At 44.4% G+C, this 19,176-nt stretch overlaps 1 protein-coding gene and 2 non-coding genes across 3 annotated transcripts; all 3 read left to right on the top strand.

Annotated features, from left to right (window-relative positions):
- The first annotated feature begins 8,046 nt into the window (after positions 1-8,046).
- Positions 8,047-8,128, top strand: trnat-agu (transfer RNA threonine (anticodon AGU)). Its single transcript has one exon. It is a non-coding gene; the product is annotated as a tRNA-Thr (tRNA).
- Positions 8,129-8,479: 351 nt separating this feature from the next.
- trnas-uga (transfer RNA serine (anticodon UGA)) lies at positions 8,480-8,561 on the top strand. Its single transcript has one exon. It is a non-coding gene; the product is annotated as a tRNA-Ser (tRNA).
- Positions 8,562-9,831: 1,270 nt separating this feature from the next.
- On the top strand, positions 9,832-11,039 carry LOC132091966 (uncharacterized). The gene is made up of 5 exons (XM_059498025.1): positions 9,832-9,962; positions 10,147-10,227; positions 10,331-10,441; positions 10,549-10,626; positions 10,749-11,039. Exons 1-5 carry the CDS (start codon positions 9,843-9,845, stop codon positions 10,983-10,985), a joined length of 627 nt encoding a protein of 208 aa, XP_059354008.1. The 5' UTR covers positions 9,832-9,842; the 3' UTR covers positions 10,986-11,039.
- The last annotated feature ends 8,137 nt before the right edge of the window (positions 11,040-19,176 follow it).

Raw genomic sequence — 19,176 nt, forward strand, 5'->3', positions numbered from 1 at the left:
TGGCCGTACCTTCCAGCGATCGGACGGCTTAACACTTTCTAACACTTCCTAACAACATTTGAATACTTCCGAACAAGGTCACAACAATTCCTAACAAAGTCAGAACGAAAGTCCGAACACATCCTAAATTAATCCGAACAGTTCCTAACGCAAATCCGAAACTTTCGAACAGATGGGGCAAAGGAGCCAATCAATTCCTACTGAAAGGAAACTGCCAATCAGCAAGTTGACATGTCAATCTCGCCGCTGATTGGCTGAATGAGTTTCGTGATATTCCAGCTGTTTGTAACTCACTGGACATCTGCTATGCGGAGATTCAAGGTAAGCGTTATCACAATACAAATCCGTGACATCAGTGTTATCCTATTTGTTCAAACATTAATTCATGATTTGGAATAAAGATTATTCTGATCGTTCTACGCTTGCGTAGCAAGGCAAGCTAACTTAACGTGTCGCTAACTGATGCTTGTTAAGCCTTCGATTCATAACAAGTTTTTATTTTCTATATCTTTGCAAGAATTCATTTCATCATTCAGTATTCCAAGTATCCATTCCCTATGTTATTTCAGTCATGACTGAGTGATTCTTTACTGAATGTATTTAAATCTTTTACTATTCCACGTATTCATTAAATATCTAGTTTTTTCCCCCTTTCTTACTTTATATACAAACACAGTTTTATAATTATACATCAAAAGCTATTTGCAATTTTTTGCAGGTAGGAACATATTTACTGCAGAAAACTATTAACCTGCCACATATTTCACCACTCAACATGTCTGCTTTTGTATACTTGATGTGATTCTTTATATATATATATATATATATATATATATATATATATATATATATATATATATATATATATATATATATATATATATATATATATATACTGTATATGTGTGTGTGTGTGTGTGTGTGTGTATATAAATATAAAACTCCAATAAACTCCTTTCTACTGTTGCTATATTAACACATATTTAACCACATTGATTTGTTCCCCATTATTGTTCAGATATGACCAAAACAGGCAAATCCTCTGCTTATTGGAACGACATCTGCCACAGGTATGCCCAGGGCACCTTCCAGTTCAGTACAGGAAAAAGGCCTGGAAGCAGAAAATGGAAGGAGGTCCTGGAGCGGATTGATGCCTGTCCCCTGCAAAGGGGGAATAAGGTGGACCTGTTTGGCAGGCACATAGTGTGCACTTGTGGGTTCCATAAGGTAGGTATACGATATAATATATCAAAGGCATGATAAGTCCCTGTATCGTGTAATACACTATTTTATGCACCAACCCCTGATATATTCTCAGAATATATTCTCAGTACAGTTCTGCAGAGTAATTGGTGTAATTATTTAACATGAATAGTAAGACCTTCTTTTGTTCCTAATATTAATTTTCTCCCAGTCAACAGATAAGGTCTTGATTGAGTCAGGGCCTAAGGTAAAGGCAGGCGGCAGCTCAGAGGAGACCGGGACATCACAGGAAGTACATGGGGTGAAATGTTCTCTGTGTAGTGTGGTTGTGGAGGCAGAGAAGTTCTCCGAGAACCTCTCTGACCACCACGTTGAAGAGAGGTGTGACAGCTGTGGGGTCAGGGTCCAGGGTGCCGTCAGACTCCTCCAACACATTGAGTCGAGCCATTATGGGGCTCTACTGGCTCCATGTGTCAGCCCTTCAAAAAATCCCACACCATCTCCTTGCCCCTCACCATCTCCATGGCTGCCTCCACCTCCACAGCACTTGCCGTCTCCAATGCCAGTACCAGTGTCTCCATCCCCAGGGCCCACTCAATTCCCACACCACTCTCCAGCTCCAAAGCCCTCACCACCACCTCCACGGTGCTCTCCATCTCCACAGCCCACTCCATCCTCACATCCAGTACCCTCACTGCAGCCTACACCATCTCTGCCTCAGGCTATTACTGACTGGGAGAGCTTTCTTCCCAGTCAGTTCAAGAGAGTCCTCCAGCCAGCAGATTGGGTGTGGATTGCCAAGTGCCTCTATGAGCCCACAGGGCAGCTGAGACAGAAGATCCAGGTGAACTGGTTTTATCCATCGATGCAGCCCAAGCCATGTCCTCATGAGCCCGGGTGGTACTTCCGATAGAGGATGTTCTTGTGGGCACCAATGAGGATGTGGGACAATCCTCTTAAATGCCCACAGTGTGGCCGGAAGATGCACCATTCAGGAATTTACCCGAAGGTCAGGGAGGTGATTGACATGGATAGCCGCTATTACCTTGTGGGTGGGGACTATCCACGCTGCAGTGCATGCAAGTTGCCAGTATGCCCATGGAGCCAGGACATCCTTTCACAACTGGATGTGGCACACAGGACCATGTTTCCAGCGGTGCTGACCACTCAGCTAGCCCTGGACAGGAAATGTGTGACTTTACTCAGGCCAAGGACCAGTGGTAACAGTTCCTCCTACTTCCAGTCAGCAGTAGAGGAAGCCCACAGTGAGGAGCTGGCACGACGCACCATCCAGTACCTCTCTGATTGTGAGCATCATTTGAGAAAGGTTACCCTGGTCCAATCTGCAACGGCACCTGCCTTTTCTGCACCCGCACCCTTCAGGCCACTTCCACTCGCCCAGTGGTTTGAGACTGTCCACTCCAACGATATCCTCAGCCATTTGGACGAGATGAAGGGGGTGATTACCTCCACCTATGGCCGAATCCTGAAGATGGATTCTAAAAAGAAGGTACAATACATGAAGGTTTCAGCATGAGGTTTATTTTCAGCCAGAAAGAATTTCAACATGATGAAAAATGTTGTGTTATATACATTTGTGTTATATATATATTATAATGTACCATAACAAATCAAAGAAAATGTATAATTAAGCTTGTCAGAATGTCTTTATTTTTCCTTCTTTTTGTTTTTCAGATCACCAAAAAGCTGGCTGGTGGCATTGGGGACACGGCGGCATGGATGACCAACATTGGCAATGAGCTCGGCCAGGTTCTGAACAGTGTTCTGACAACAGCTGAAGGCGCAGGACTGGAGGAGCTTTGCCAGGGTGTCGTCAAACGCTACCAGAATGCTGGCAAGCAAGAGCCCGAGGTCATCTATGTTGACCGGGATTGCTGCAGTCAGTCAGGTGAGATTTTCAAATTACTACTTTATCAAATGTGCACTGCAATATATTTTATAAAATTAACAGTGGTGTAAAAAAAGGTTCCCCTTTCCCTATTGGTGATGGTAATTAATTAGTATTATTTTTACAGCCAGTGTATTAAAAATTGTAATAAATTATATTGACTGAAAAGTATGTTTGAAATTAAATCAAATGCATGTTTTTTATTTTTTCTCCTCCACAGGTGCATCTTCAGTGTTAAAACTTTTTCGACCATGGAAGTCTATTGTAAGGCTAGATATCTTCCATTTTATGAGAAGATTCAACTGTGGCCTTACTACAGAGCACCACCCTTTCTATGGTACCTTTTGTTCAAAACTTTCCTCCTGTATCTTTGAGTGGGATCAGGAGGATGTGAAAGAACTTAAGGCTGCCAAGAGAGGGGAGTGGAAGTGCAGCCATGGTGGAAAGGCTCCCACTGAGGCTCAGCTCATGGCCAGCATCAGCCCAGGTGAACTTGCGAAGCACTGTAGGCGGCGGACATGCAGGTCTGAGGAGATCCGGGCCATGATTTCAGGGCTGCTGGAATCAGTGTGGGAGCTAACTGACACTACAGGGTTTCGCCTGGTTAACCCTGACAGCATGCACCATGTCTGGGAGATGCAACAAAAACACCTCGAGTGCATCCAGGACCCTCCACATGTAGAGTTGTACACAAAGACGGGGACACTCCAGAAGGGTGGCAAAGTCCTAAACGTGCTTAGGTGTGGCAGGGGGTCATAATCGCTGGAGAGTTTTCACCGCCACCAGTGTGCCTTCATTCCTGGTAAATTCTGAATATTAAATTGCAGTATGTTTTGTAGATTTTTACGTTGAAAAGATCGCTATTGTGTCAACAACAGAACCCTGGGTGCTACCTGGATTTGGCTTGTTTTCATGGAATTTACTATCAGTCTCATTATTATGTGTTACTGTTCTATAACTGTGTCATTAAATTTGTATGTCCTCAGTTTAAAATAATTGCTGACTGAATCTGTGCATTTTCATTCTTAGGATGGAGATGCAATGCCATGCACACACAAATGTACATGTTAGAGGGGGCCTCGAGGTGGAACATGAGCCGGGCAAAAGAAGCTGTATCTGTGGTGGGGGCCTCAACCCTAAGGACATTTGATGTCTGCACAATGTCTCATTTAAACAGCATGAGCCAACGGGTCCTTGGTCGGGCTTTGATGCCAGAATTTACCCCTCCAGGAAAACCCACTGGTAAGATATCTCACAGGAAAATGCTGAGCATTGGAGTATTTCTCTCTCTCCTGTGTTTGTTTGTGTGTGTGTGTGAGTGTGTGTGTCCTCTCCCCATTAACAATGTGGTACAAATTATTGCAGGGGAGCGCATTGCAGTGGAGTACTTGTTGGCCCAGTCCAATAGAGGCGACCAGTTGATTGCACACCACAATGATATGCCTGAAGTCCCCCCAGAGGAGCCCGAAGAGGATAGTGAAATTGACACGACTGTGTGCCATGCAGCTGACCTTAGGGCTGATGACTCTCCAGTAGCTGTCGTGCAGGCCCAGGTGACAAGTCAGGTGGGTGACACTGAACCCAAATCCCCAGATGAGGAGGTCACTGAGGAAGAGGAGGATGACACTGCAAGTCCTAGCACATCAAGCCAGGTAATATTGCTATCCTGTACTATTTTTTACTTTAAAATTTTTTTATCTGGTACAGTGCAAAACGCCTATTGTCACCAATGTGTAAAGTTAAAATATATGCATGTACAATGCAAAATAATTATTACAACACCGTATATGTTTATTGGACTGTGTTTGGCATTTTTCTCAATTTCCAGAGTACACAGTGTGATTCCAGAGGTGTCTTGGGCTGGGAGGCAGTTGATGCCCTGGCAGCCTATTTGGTTGGCCTAAACCGAACGATCACTGCCTTGTCATCACAAGAGGAGGCCAACATAGTCCAGCTGTACATGGCTCTGCATGCCATGGACAAGGTACCATCAAAATATAGCCAGAGGGTTAAGAAGAAGGCTTTGACAGGACCTTGGAGAGCATCCAGGAAGCAGAGTGGCTCTGCTCCAGGACAGCAGGCAGCAGAGAGGTAATTTGACTATTTGGATCGTCACTAGTTTATAACCCAGTATACAGTTCAGATTATATCATCTTTCGTTTCCATAGATTGTTCATGACTCATGGGCAGGCAGCTCAGGACCCTGAAGTCCACAGGGTCTGTGAATGTGTTTGCCTAAGGCTTTTGAAAGAGTTTCAGCAAGCACGGAACAGGCCCAGGGACACACAAGGAAAAACTCTGCCAATTCCACAATCTATTGTGGTGGTATACAGCCACTTAAAACAGCTGATGGAGGACAGCAGAGAGGTTCTAGGACAGACTAACCTTGTTCTGGTCCCGATAAACACCACTACTGTCTCCTCGTGGTGAGTCTTGTTTTATGCGATACTTTTGCACAATCACAGTAGTATATCAAGATTGTACTTATAAAACCTTCTTGTACATGCTTTTAAAAATGATGCTACAGGAAGTAAAGACAATGGGCTTTTATTCACTTAAATTGCTAATTTAAGATGAAGAATGTTTCTCTTGCAAGCTACTAAAAAGACAGAAACGTGTAGACAGAGACATGCTTCTGCAGGGTACTGCACTGCCCAAACAAGTATATTTGGCAAAGGAGGCTCTTCCTGAAGTGCGCGAACTTCCAGCTGTTCCTGCACAGCATGGGCATGAGGCCATGGTATTTCAGGATTCAGCAAATCATGAGGGAGAGGCCTTCATTCGTAAGCGTATCTCCAACAGGTGCCCAATGCCCACCCCTCCTCCTGGATCTTACTCTGCATTTCCCATATACCCACCAGCACCAAACTTTGCATTCCCCCCTGGGTCCTACCCACCCTTTCCCAGCTACCAACCAGGTCTACCACTGCCTCATTCTACCCAATTCCATCCCCCTCCCCAATTCCAGCCACCTTCCCAATTCCAGCCCCCTCCCCAATTCCAGCCACCTTCCAAATTCCAGCCACCTCCCCAATTCCAGCTGCCTCCCCAATTCCAGCCCCCTCCCCAATTCCAGCAGCCTAATACATTGCCATCACAAACTTGTCCCTCTACTCAGCCCAGGCAGCGCACATGGAGAAGGCAGAAAGCTGCCCAAGAGGATGAGGAGCGAGTGGCTAGAGGTGAACCACCACGGAAACGACTAGCAAAGGATATATATCACTATATCTGCAAGCAGTGTGGGCTGGCAAAAAATAAGACAACTGGCCACACTCAGCTGAAGGGCCGGTGGTATTGTCCAGCCTCAGGCCTCTCTGTTGCACAGTGGAGGGAGAATGTACAGGGAGTTCTTTGATTTTTTTTTCATTGGTGTATATAGTAATGTATATAGTTAGGTTTTTATATAGTTGCATATGTTGTGCTGTGTGTGTGTTGTGCTGTGAACATTTTGTTTTTAGTTGCTGTTTCCAGTGTTTAATTTGCAGTGTTTGTAAAAAAAAAGAAAGACACAACTCTTGTGGTGTAATAGTAACACATCCACCCTTTGGGTGGAAGATTCCAGGTGCAAGTCCTGGCAAGAGTGTGTGGTGTGTTTGTCAGATTATTATTATTATAATTAATTTTTTTATTAAAAATATAGTCAAAAACCAATCAAACACTTTACTTAAATCATTTGTGAGTGTTCATGAAGTTTGATGGATAATTTTTTTTCTTTTTCTTGCTTTCCCCTCTTTCTCCTTCTCTTTTCCCTTTCTTTCCCCCTTGTAGCAGTCCCTTTTGCCCTGTTTTTGGCCGAGAGGTTAAGGCGATGGACTTGAAATCCATTGGAGTCTCCCCGCGCAGGTTCGAACCCTGCCGCCTACGGGAGGGCTTTGCAGTATTGCTTTAGCTTTCTGTGACGGTAATTGTGCGTTCTATTGTCCTTCGCTCTCTGTGCCATAACTGCCTCTAGCTTTCATCCTCGTGACACCTGCATCTCTTCTGGGCAGCTTGTCGTAAAACTGCTGCTTTATAAAACGTGAGAAGCCAGTGCTCCACAAGAGCCTGGATAGCTCAGTCGGTAGAGCATCAGACTTTTAATCTGAGGGTCCAGGGTTCAAGTTCCTGTTTGGGTGAAGGTATGTCTGCTTTTGGCGGTGTCACCTTGCTCTCACTACGGTCCATCTCTTCTTCTGAATCTGTACTGGAGCGGTGTTCCTTCCTGCTCCAGGGTATCAGTGCAACTCCCTTGTTCGGCACACCTGATTCTGATGGTCAGCTCGTTAGGAATGCGCGCTCACAGAGTGAGTAGAATAAGACAGACCTCCGAATTGTGCAGTGCTGTCGGTCCCCAGGCCCAGCACTGAAAAACCCCATTACATAGGATGAGACATGGCAGCCTGATTTCTCCTCAATGTGACTGCTGTTTTACCCGCTTCCAGGGCTAGCTTACAATCTCGGCTTGCTAGGTTGCAAGTAGGTCAGGCAGCAATGTGACACACAACAGGGCAGAAGGTGGTCTGCTTAATTCAAGTCCCTGTTTGGGCGAAGTTCAGTCTTCTTTTTGTAGGCCTCAGCTTGCTATCACTACGGTCCATCTCTTCTGCTGACTCTGTACTAGAGCGATGTTCCTTCCTGCTCCCGGGGATCAGTGTATCTCCCTTGTTCGGCACACATGATTCTGATGGTCAGCCCTTTAGGAAAGAGTGCTCATGGAGTGAGTAGAATAAGACAGACCTCCCATTTGTGCAGTGCTGTCGTTCCCCAGGGCCAGTACTGAAAAACCCCATTACATAGGATGAGACAAGGCAGCCTGATTTCTCGTCAGTGGGACTGCTGTTTTAGCCGCTTCCAGGGCTAGCTTGCAATCTCCGCTTGATGACTGAGCTGGGTTGGTTGCAAGTAGGTCAGGCAGCAGTGTTGGACACAAACTGAGCAGAAATTGGTCTACTCCTGTAGTCGTGGCCGAGTGGTTAAGGCGATGGACTAGTAATCCATTGGGCTCTCTCCGCACAGGTTCGAATCCTGCCGACTACGCTGAAGTCCATGAGGCAAAGCATCCATGCATTTTTAACGGTCCTCGCACTTATTTGCGAAATGTCCAGTCCCTCTTCGATGGACAAACACGCCGCTGCTGCTTCTTGTATCTGGGCTCCAGGGGTAGTCTTGGGTTAGCCAGTGGCATGCCGTGATCGTCTAGTGGTTAGTACTCTGCGTTGTGGCCACAGCAACCCCAGTTCCAATCCAGGTCATGGCAACCCTTTGCCGTTGAGTATATGGGAATGTTGAAAGTTTTTTACCACCTCATCTTTCTACGTGATTTTGTTTCTGAAGCTTGGCCTGTGCAGGGCGCCACCAGACAAGGGGGCTTGCTTTCTAACATTAGGCGTAGTCGTGGCCGAGAGGTTAAGGCGATGGACTTGAAATCCATTGGGGTCTCCCCGTGCAGGTTTGAACCCTGCCGACTACGGGAGGGCTTTGCAGTATAGCTTTAGCTTTCTGAGACCGTAATTGTGCCTTCTATGGTCCTTCGCTCTCTGTGCCATAACTGCTTCTAGCTTTCATCCTCGTGACACCTGCGTCTCTTCTGGGCAGCTTGTTGTAAAACTGCTGCTTTATAAAAGGTGAGAAGCCAGTGCTCCACAAGAGCCCGGATGGCGGTACCTGACAGCCACAAGTCTGTAAAATTAATCCAATATCCTTCTATCTTTTATAAACCAATCAAGTTACGACTTCTATCTTTTGAAAACCAATCACGGTACGACTTCTATCTTTTAAACCCCAATCACGTTTCGACTTCGATCTTTTAGAAACCAATCACGTTGCGATCTCTATTTTTCTGCGTCCAATTATATGGCAAGGTCTATTTCTCATACACCAATAACGCACGTTCCGTCTTCCACCTTTTAAAAAACCAATCACGTTGCGATTTCTATTTTTGCTCGTCCAATTATATGGCAAACCAATCACCGCACACGGTCAATTTTTGTCATCTTTCCGTCAAAATCTCCGCTCAGGTAACGTTAAGCTTTTTTACATTCCGCTCATGTATGTTATTTATGTCTTGATAATGAAATGGTTTAGGATTTTTGTACCTTACGAATAGCAAGATTGGCCATGTAAATTAGCCTATGATTACCGCTTGATAGACTACGTAACGTCAACTGTCACTGATGTGTAAATACTATTACGAACTAACTGTAAATATGTCGAATTTAACCGATTTACAAGTTTTCTCTCTGAAAAAAAAATGCTTTTTATTTAATCTGATTGTCATAAGGTTCCATAACTTTGTCCACATGCGGCATTTCAACACACAAAATAAATTTGGATAATGTTGGTGTTTTGTTTAACTTTTACACATATGTTATATGTTTATACATATGTTATGAGTATGACCAGTCAAAAGAAGTGAATGAATAAGTTTATACATTCAGGTTCATGCCCTTATCACATGGACACAGTTGAAAGAGCACAATATGTTTAATCTGAGTATTTGTTTTAGTCAAATTAATCCATAATGCTCTATATTTATTTATTTATTTATACTCAAAAACGAGTTGTATGAGCCTAGGTCATTGAGACATACAGCCATAATAGAAAGATCTATCACAACATGTTAAGACTCTATATATAAATTGTTCTTATACTTTTGTTCTTGTTATAATTTTTTATATGTATTTTTTGTATATTTGTACATACATACATACATACATACATACATACATACACATCTAAGTCTCACAAAGGCATGAGTAATGCTGAATGGCTTGCGCGTCTGGAGAGTTTTGCCCAAACAGGAGTTTGGCCATCTACGCAGGGGAATAGACCTTCTCCCCGACAAAAAAGATGGCATGAGTTGTATCAGAAGGTAAGTTATGCAGCGAGATTCATGGGCAAACTAACAAACTTTTTGATAATACAGTGTGGTATTTTTATTTATGTGTATGGATAAGTAATTACTTACCATGTAAATACAATGTTATATTGATATAATTATGATGACTTATGGCTGTTTTGAGATCCAGTGTCAGAGGTATAATTCATGTTCACAGATAGAAAAGTGCCCTCTGCAAATGAGGGGACAGACCACTCTTCTGAAGGAAGCTCAGACATGTATTTATGGATTTCACAAGGTAACTTGAATTAGCCTGGTTCAAGTTGCATAAATAGATAGATGTGTTTGCCACATCAATATTTCTTTATATCTAAAATCTAAAATGTATGCATGTGTCACAGGTTCATCCACCAGTCACAGTGGAAGCATCACAGAGCACCCCGACCAAAAGCACACCCTCTGTCAGTGATGTGTCATGTCCTGCAAAGAGAGCTAAACTAACATTGTCAATGGTAAGCAGACCACACTATTGCATGCATCACTGCAGATATTGAAACATCTCAACCTTTAACTATAGTGTTAGGGTTTTGTTATCACTAACCATGACAAATCTTTTCAGTTTGAAAAGTCAAGGTTTGGAGGCTCACATGTGGCAGCAGCAAAACCTAATTTGAGCACCCAGAGGAAAACCTCTCAGGTTAATATTAAAAGACATCAAGGCTTTTATAATGACATCATGACTTTATTACTATGTAATTTTAATTTATTAAAAACATGGCAATCCCCTTAATAGATTAATCATAATGTTTGACCCCACAGATGTTAGAGCACTCCAGTTCAGCTGCAGTTTCATGTCCACCCTCTCATCCTCATCCTTCTCCATCCCCCAAACCTCATCAGCCTGTCATCCAGTCCTCCTCTTCCTTCTTCCTTCCTCCACCTCAGAGTTCACAACGCATCAAAGAAACAGCAACGCCATCAACTGTTTCTGAGAATACTGTTGTGAGGAGCCCAGTAAGATCTCATTCAAAATATATAGATGTCTTCATCATTTAATGCTCTCTTAGCTTTTATTTAAACCAGTGTTTTTGATAATATCAGCAGGTCTCATCTCAGCCAGAAGATCTACCCCTTCTGTGGCCACAGACAATGCCACAGCAAGACCAGAAGTGGGTGTCGGAAGCACTTTTTAGGGTTGGTGCAAAGGGAAAGCTGGAGCTGCGTGAAAACCTACAGTTGTGGTATCACCCCCCTCCACCAGCCCTGTTGTACCACCAAGCTCCAACACCTGATAGGTTTTTTTCACAGCGTCTCTTGCTCTGGATGCAATATAAGCTGTGGAAGGTGCGGCTCCAGTGTACTAACCCTGCCTGTGCCACACAACAGCTGTGTGGTGGTGGACTGCACAGGAGGGTATGACAGGTGTTAGACATTGACAGATACTACAACCTGGTGACAGAGACCCTGATCTGCACCAGGTGTAGAACCAGCTACCTGTCCTGGAGTCATGCTGTGCTGCAGCAGTTGGACCTGGCCCATCGATCTGAATTCAGGGTCATCCTCACATGCAAGTAATTATTTTGCAGTCATTTTCACTTATGTGCTACATTTTTTGATAAATATTTCCTACAATAATTAGATACCTTACAATAAGATACTTAAAAGAATACTTTTTTCCACATTCGGGTTCTTCGCTTGCTGCGTGAGAGGGGCATGGGGAATGGCCCAGTGAGGATCATCGGCCAGCTGAGAGAAAACCACAGTGAGGAGTGGTTGAAACGTGCGCTTCGGTACACATCAGAGTTTTTTGATAATTGTGGCCTGCGTCCGGTGCACTTCCAGGAGCCACCACCACTTGCTTCAGTACCCAGCTACAAATGGCTCCTCACTGTATACAGTCAGGACATTCTTAACAGGCTCGATCACATAAAGGCCAGCATAACATCCACGTATGGATCAATTTTAAAAATGTATTCAACTAAGAAGGTCAGATAAGCTGCTTACTTGACTGTACCCTTATCTATAATGTACTTTTAGACCAAGAGAGCTTTATTTTTTTCATTGTAACTGATTTGGATGCCTGTTGTATTATTTGCTATGCTTATTGTTTCTTTCAGATCACCAAGAAGTTGAGCGGGCCTGCGAAAGGCACAGCACAGTGGCTTACCTCAGTGGGCAATGAGATAGGTCAGGTGCTGATGAGTGTCCTGACTGTGAATGAAGGGGCTGGGTTAGACCTCATGGCTGCAGGGCTCATGGAGCGATACCGGAGTGCTGGTGTTGATCCTCCCACTGTCATTTATGTGGACTGTGATTGTTGCAAGACAGTGGGAGAGACTAAATTGAAGAGGCGGTTCAGCGGCTGGACCAATGTCATCGTCCGCCTAGACATTTGGCATTTTATGCGACGTCTGGCAGTAGGGTGCACCACTGATGCCCACCAGTTGTACCCTACTTTTATGGCTAGGCTGTCATCCTGTATTTTTGAGTGGGATGCAGGGGATCTCACTCTGCTGAGACGGACCAAAAGGGAGCAACTCATCCAACAGGGCTGGCCTACACTGACGGAGGCAGAACTGGACCATCATTAAACTAAAGCTGAGCTGCTCCAGCACTGCAGGAGGAGAACACGAGGAGAAGAAACCACTATCCGCCTCCTTGATATGCTCATCAGAGAGCTCATGGGTGGCAAGGGGAATGATGCTCTTGGTTTTCCACTACTTGACAGTGTGAGAATGCAGCACATCTGGAATGTCCAGAGGCGGCACGTCACCTGTATCCAAGATCCTCCAAATGTGCCGCTCTATACTGAAACTGGAACTACAAACAAGGGTGGGGTGGTTCTAAAAACCTATCGTTGTGCCAAAGGCTCCACATCCCTGGAATCATTTCACTGCCACCTAAGCAGATTTATTCCAGGTTTGTCATGTCAGAATATACCACATTTTGCCACTAACTCCTGTTTATCAAGATATTTGCAGATAAAATTTTCTGTTTTGCATTTTCTCAAAGCAATATTTTGCTTTCTATTTCTTTTTCTAGGGAACAGCGCAAACAGCCTCAACTTCCAGATTTATCTCCTGGAAGGTTTATTACGCTGGAATCAGGACCGGGCTGAAGCTGCTGTTGCAGATGAAGGTTCAACTCTGCGCTCTTACACAGGGGAGCTGGTTTACTCTGTCAATGAGAACTACAATAAGTTGTATGGCAGGAAATTGGTCCCAAGCTTCACTCGACCTGCAGTATACACAGGTAAAAATATTTTGATAAATGCAGCTCATGATGTAGCATGTTTTTGTTAAAATTACAATTGCTTTTGGACAATAATAATGTAATTTTGACATATCAGAGAAAAATTATACTACCAGAATATTTGTACATTATTCTGTGTTCTAGGTTTCAGGGCAGAAAATAAAATACATAGTAGAATATAGAGTAATCCTGTCTTTTTATGATACCACCTGAATTAGATATATATTGTTCATACAGAAGTGGACAAAAAAATATTTACTGCATTTCTGAATAAACCTTTCTGCATAATTTCCATTAAAAACGTTTCCTGTTACAAATATTTCCTCAGGGGAGCTCATTGGAGTGCAGTACTTGTTGAGGCAGAATAGTCAGCCCCTGGAGGACATGTGCCCTACCTCTGAGAGGACCTCTCATTTGCTGGAGGAGATAGATGTGGAGGAGCAAGTGGAAAGGGATGAGGGTTTCATTGATTTCTTTGGTGAGGATGCCACAGTGGCAAATCTTGTGGCATCAGATGACTTGGTCCTTTCAGGTGCACCAGTTCTACCAGCTGCACCAGTTCCCAGTGTCCAGGCTCCTTCAGCTGCACCAGTGCCCAGTGTCCAGGCGCCACCACTGCTCAGAGTCCAGGCTCCTTCAGCTGCACCAGTGCCCAGTGTAGCTGCACCAGTGCCCAGTGTCCAGACTCCTTCAGCTGCACCAGTGCCCAGTGTAGCTGCACCAGTGCCCAGTGTCCAGGCTCCTTCAGCTGCACCAGTGCCCAGTGTCCTGGCTCCACCACTGCTCAGAGTCCGGGCTCCTTCACCTGCACCAGTGCCCAGTGTAGCTGCACCAGTGCCCAGTGTCCTGGCTCCACCACTGCTCAGAGTCCGGGCTCCTTCACCTGCACCAGTGCCCAGTGTAGCTGCACCAGTGCCCAGTGTGGTGGCTCCACCACTGCTCAGAGTCCGGGCTCCTTCAGCTGCACCAGTGCCCAGTGTAGCTGCACCAGTGCCCAGTGTCCAGACTCCACCACTGCTCAGTGTCCAGGCTCCTTTAGATACACCAGTGCCCTCAGCAATGGTAAAACTTCCTTTTCTATACGAATTGTGACTCATTTAGTTATTTGCCATTAAGCAGTAAACTTACTTAACAGCATGTAAATACCTAACCAACAGTTATATATTTCCAGGCTGTTGACGAGCACTGCATTCCTGGAATGGACCAGGTGGATGCATTGGCAGAGTGTCTGGTGGAGCTGCGCACACAGACAAGCCTCACACTTACCAACCAACAAGTTGCGACCATTGTGGGTTTGTGGCAGAACCTGGACAAATTTGATAAAGATAGGGTAGTGTATGCTGCTCGTCATCAAGACAGGCTACTTACAGGACATTTTAGGTCCCCGAAAAAGAAAGCTGTCTTCACTCCTGGTGTCGAAAGCACAAAGAGGTGTGTTTTGGGTTCTAGCGGCTCTCCAGCATAGTGGCCTAATTGCTGTCGCCTTGTTGAAATGATTTTCATAAGGTTATGTAACATCCACCGAAGCCCCAAGAAACAGCGGACAGAATCTCTGTCTAGATGGGATCTCATTCTTCGTGATTACAGAAGAATTCGGCAGCTAATCCTGAGCAATGGAACGATGATGAGTGACACAACCCTTCAGCTAGTTGAGGTAAATCAGAGGACTCTTACGACGTGGCACAATAAACGTTTAAATGGTCAGGAGGTCTCCTTGCTGTTGCAAGGGCTGGACCTTCCAGAGGCACGTCCAGTGGCTTTGGATGCTTTGCCTCCAGCACGAGTACAGCCTGTTGTGCCTCCACAATATAGCCACCAGTTGCATACCTACCAGATGCCACCAGACACGGCTGGACAGGCAAAGACAAAGTTTAGAAAGATTGCGCCCTCAGCTACCTGTACATCTGCCACAGCAACTTCAATCTGGCCATCAGCCGTACACCCTCAGCGTTCAGCCACGTCCAGCCAGCTAAGGACAATTTGTCCCAGGCCGACAGCACCACACCCATTGGTTCCTGACACACCCACTGCCCCTGTTGTGTCTCAGATGTTTCTGGTGCCCTGCCCAGCCCCATTTTCCACCATTAACCCTGGAGCAATTACCTCTGACCCACCTGCAAGTGACACAGCCACTCCAACCAAACGGTCGTACAATCGTACTGTAAAAGCAAATTCGTGCAGAAAGTGTGGCCAATTTCGTACTCAAGAAACTGGCCATAGCCAGTACAAAGTCAAAATATATTGCCCTAATAAAGAAACCATTACGAAGGAGCAGTGGTTACAGATTATGAGAAGATAACTCATTTATTTATGTGTGATACATTCATTTTGTTCTCTTGGTTGGATCTGTTTTTTTTTGTTCTGTTTTTTATCTTCCAGCCATATTTAATGTTAAAGAATTATACTGTGCACTTTTTTTATCTTGTATTATTATTATTATTATTATTATAAACATGTGGACATGTATATGAATACACTATAATACATATGGAAAAATATAATACATTTTAAATAAAGTTAAACTATTATATTATTATAATTATTATAATAGAAAGGTTTATGTGTAAAGGAAGCAGTATAAAGTAAAATACCAAAATGTGTATATTTTTATGTATATATTCATATATTTTTTAATTATTTTATATAGACTGTGCACATAAAATACTTAATTTTATATTGAATTAAGTACTTTTACTACATTTTTCTAAATATGTATATAGTTAATAAATATATTTCTTGTATTGTTGTTGTATTTATTTGTTTTATTGAATGTAATGACATTCAGTTTGCTGTTCCATTCAGTGTCACGTGTAGCTTTGCAAGTAATATGATACAATAAAGTGTGAATGCCATAATAAGGAAGTTATTTTGTCCCTACTGCCACAGGAAATGATTGCCTTAATAAATGCACTTGGACAAATGATAATGATAATGAGGATAAAATAAAAATCAATCTTAGAAACTTGGAACATTAAATCAAAAACATTACTTTCAAAATCAATCTTAGAAACGAAACAATAATTAAATTCAAATACATTACTTTTAAAATCAAACTTGGAACATTAAATCAAAAACATTGCTTTCAAAATCAATCTTAGAAACGAAACAATAATTAAATTAAAATACATTACTTTTAAAAACAAACTTGGAACATTAAATCAAAAACATTACTTTCAAAATCAATCTTAGAAACGAAACAATTATTAAATTCAAATACATTACTTTTAAAATCAAACTTGGAAATGAAACAATCGATTCACGAGTTTTAACAATTTTTAATAACTTTATGTGACAGCGTGGATTCGAACCTGCGATTTCCTGAGTTTCTCGCGCTTCTCTTCCTCCCATTACATAGGATGAGACATGGCAGCCTGATTTCTCCTCAGTGGGACTGCTGTTTTACCCACTTCCAGGGCTAGCTTACAATCTTGGCTTGCTAGGTTGCAAGTAGGTCAGGCAGCAATGTGACACACAACAGGGCAGAAGGTGGTCTGCTTAATTCAAGTCCCTGTTTGGGCAAAGGTCAGTCTACTTTTTGGAGGCCTCAGCTTGCTATCACTACGGGTCCATCTGTTCTGCTGACTCTGTATTAGAGCGATGTTCCTTCCTTCTCCAGGGGGTCAGTACATCTCCCTTGATCGGCACACATGATTCTGATGGTCAGCCCTTTAGGAAAGAGTGCTCACAGAGTGAGTAGAATAAGACAGACTTCCCAATTGTGCAGTGCTGTCGGTCCCCGGGGTCAGTACTGAAAAACCCCATTACATAGGATGAGACATGGCAGGCTGATTTCTCCTCAGTGGGACCGCTGTTTTACCCGCTTGCAGGGCTAGCTTGCAATCTCTGCTTGCTGACTGAGCTGGTTTGGTTGCAAGTAGGTCAGGCAGCAGTGTTGGACACAAACTGAGCAGAAATTGGTCTACTGCCGTAGTCGTGGCCGAGTGGTTAAGGCAATGGATTAGAAATCCATTGGGGTCTCCCCGCGCAGATTCGAATCCTGCCGACTTCACTGTTTGCTGAAGGCCATGAGGCAAGGCATCCATGCATTTTTCACGGTCCTCGCACTTATTTGCGAAATGTCCAGTCCCTCTTCGATGGACAAACACGCCGCTGCTGCTTCTTCTATCCGGGCTCCAGGGATTGTCTTGGGTGAGCCAGTGGCACGCCGTGATCGTATAGTGGTTAGTACTCTGCGTTGTGGCTGCAGCAACCCCTTTCGAATCCGGGTCGCAGCAACCCTTTTGCCGTTGAGTATACGGGAAGGTTGTACATTTTTTACCACCTCATCTTTTTGCGTGATTTTGTTTCTGAAGCTTGGCCTGTGCAGGGCGCCATCAGACAAGGGGGCTTGCTTTCTAACATTAGGCGTAGTCGTGGCCGAGAGGTTAAGGCGATGGACTTGAAATCCATTGGGGTCTCCCTGCGCAGGTTCGAACTCTTCCCATTTCCGGAAGGATTTGCAGTATTGCTTTAGCTTTCTGTGACTGTAATTGTGCCATCTATGGTCCTTCGCTCTCTGTGCCATAACTATTTCTAGCTTTCATCCTTGTGACACCTGCGTATCTTCTGGGCAGCTTGTTGTAAAACTGCTGCTTTATAAAAGGTGAGAAGCCAGTGCTCCACAAGAGCCTGGATAGCTCAGTCGGTAGAGCATCAGACTTTTAATTTGAGGGTCCAGGGTTCAAGTCCCTGTTAGGGTGAAGGTCTGTCTGCTTTTGGCGGAGTCACCTTGCTATCACTACGGTCCATCTCTTCTTCTGAATCTGTACTGGAGCGGTGTTCCTTCCTGCTCCAGGGTATCAGTGCACCTCCCTTGTTTGGCAAACCTGAATCTGATGGTCAGCTCGTTAGGAAAGCGCGCTCACAGAGTGAGTAGAATAAGACAGACCTCCGAATTGTGCAGTGCTGTCGGTCCCCAGGCCCAGCACTGAAAAACCCCATTACATAGGATGAGACATGGCAGCCTGATTTCTCCTCAGTGGGACTGCTGTTTTACCCGCTTCCAGGGCTAGCTTACAATCTCGGCTTGCTAGGTTGCAAGTAGGTCAGGCAGCAATGTGACACACAACAGGGCAGAAGGTGGTCTGCTTAATTCAAGTCCCTGTTTGGGCGACGGTCAGTCTACTTTTTGGAGGCCTCAGCTTGCTATCACTACGGGTCCATCTGTTCTGCTGACTCTGTATTAGAGCGATTTTCCTTCCTTCTCCCGGGGATCAGTGCATCTCCCTTGATTGGCACACATGTTTCTGATGGTCAGCCCTTTAGGAAAGAGTGCTCACGGAGTGAGTAGAATAAGACAGACCTCCCATTTGTGCAGTGCTGTCGGTCCCCAAGGCCAGTACTGAAAAACCCCATTACATAGGATGAGACATGGCAGCCTGATTTCTCCTCAGTGGGACCGCTGTTTTAGCCGCTTCCAGGGCTAGCTTACAATCTCGGCTTGCTAGGTTGCAAGTAGGTCAGGCAGCAGTGTTACACACAACATGGCAGAAGGTGGTCTGCTTAATTCAAGTCCCTGTTTGGGCGTAGGTCAGTCTTCTTTTTGTAGGCCTCAGCTTGCTATCACTACGGTCCATCTCTTCTGCTGACTCTGTACTAGAGCGATGTTCCTTTCTGCTCCCGGGGATCAGTGCATCTCCCTTGTTCGGCAAACCTGATTCTGATGGTCAGCCCTTTAGGAAAGAGTGCTCACAGAGTGAGTAGAATAAGACAGACTTCCCAATTGTGCAGTGCTGTTGGTCCCAAGGGCCAGTACTGAAAAACCCCATTACATAGGATGAGACATGGCAGCCTGATTTCTCCTCAGTGGGACCGCTGTTTTACCCGCTTGCAGGGCTAGCTTACAATCTCGGCTTGCTAGGTTGCAAGTAGGTCAGGCAGCAATGTGACACACAACAGGGCAGAAGGTGGTCTGCTTAACCCTCTGGAGTCTAAGGGTATTTTTGGGGCCTGGAGAAGTTTTGTCATGCCCTGACATTTGTTCTTTTTTCAGTTT

The sequence above is a fragment of the Carassius carassius genome, chromosome 18, assembly GCF_963082965.1.
Source record: "Carassius carassius chromosome 18, fCarCar2.1, whole genome shotgun sequence".
In the NCBI taxonomy this organism is placed as follows: Eukaryota; Metazoa; Chordata; class Actinopteri; order Cypriniformes; family Cyprinidae; genus Carassius; species Carassius carassius.

Bases quoted from the DNA above. Each gene is read 5' to 3' on its own strand.
- LOC132091966 (XM_059498025.1), top strand. From the start codon at position 9,843: ATGAGTAATGCTGAATGGCTTGCGCGTCTGGAGAGTTTTGCCCAAACA. The intron at 9,963-10,146 runs GTAAGTTATGCA...TCATGTTCACAG, and splicing joins GGCATGAGTTGTATCAGAAG to ATAGAAAAGTGCCCTCTGCA. The intron at 10,627-10,748 runs GTTAATATTAAA...TTGACCCCACAG, and splicing joins CCCAGAGGAAAACCTCTCAG to ATGTTAGAGCACTCCAGTTC.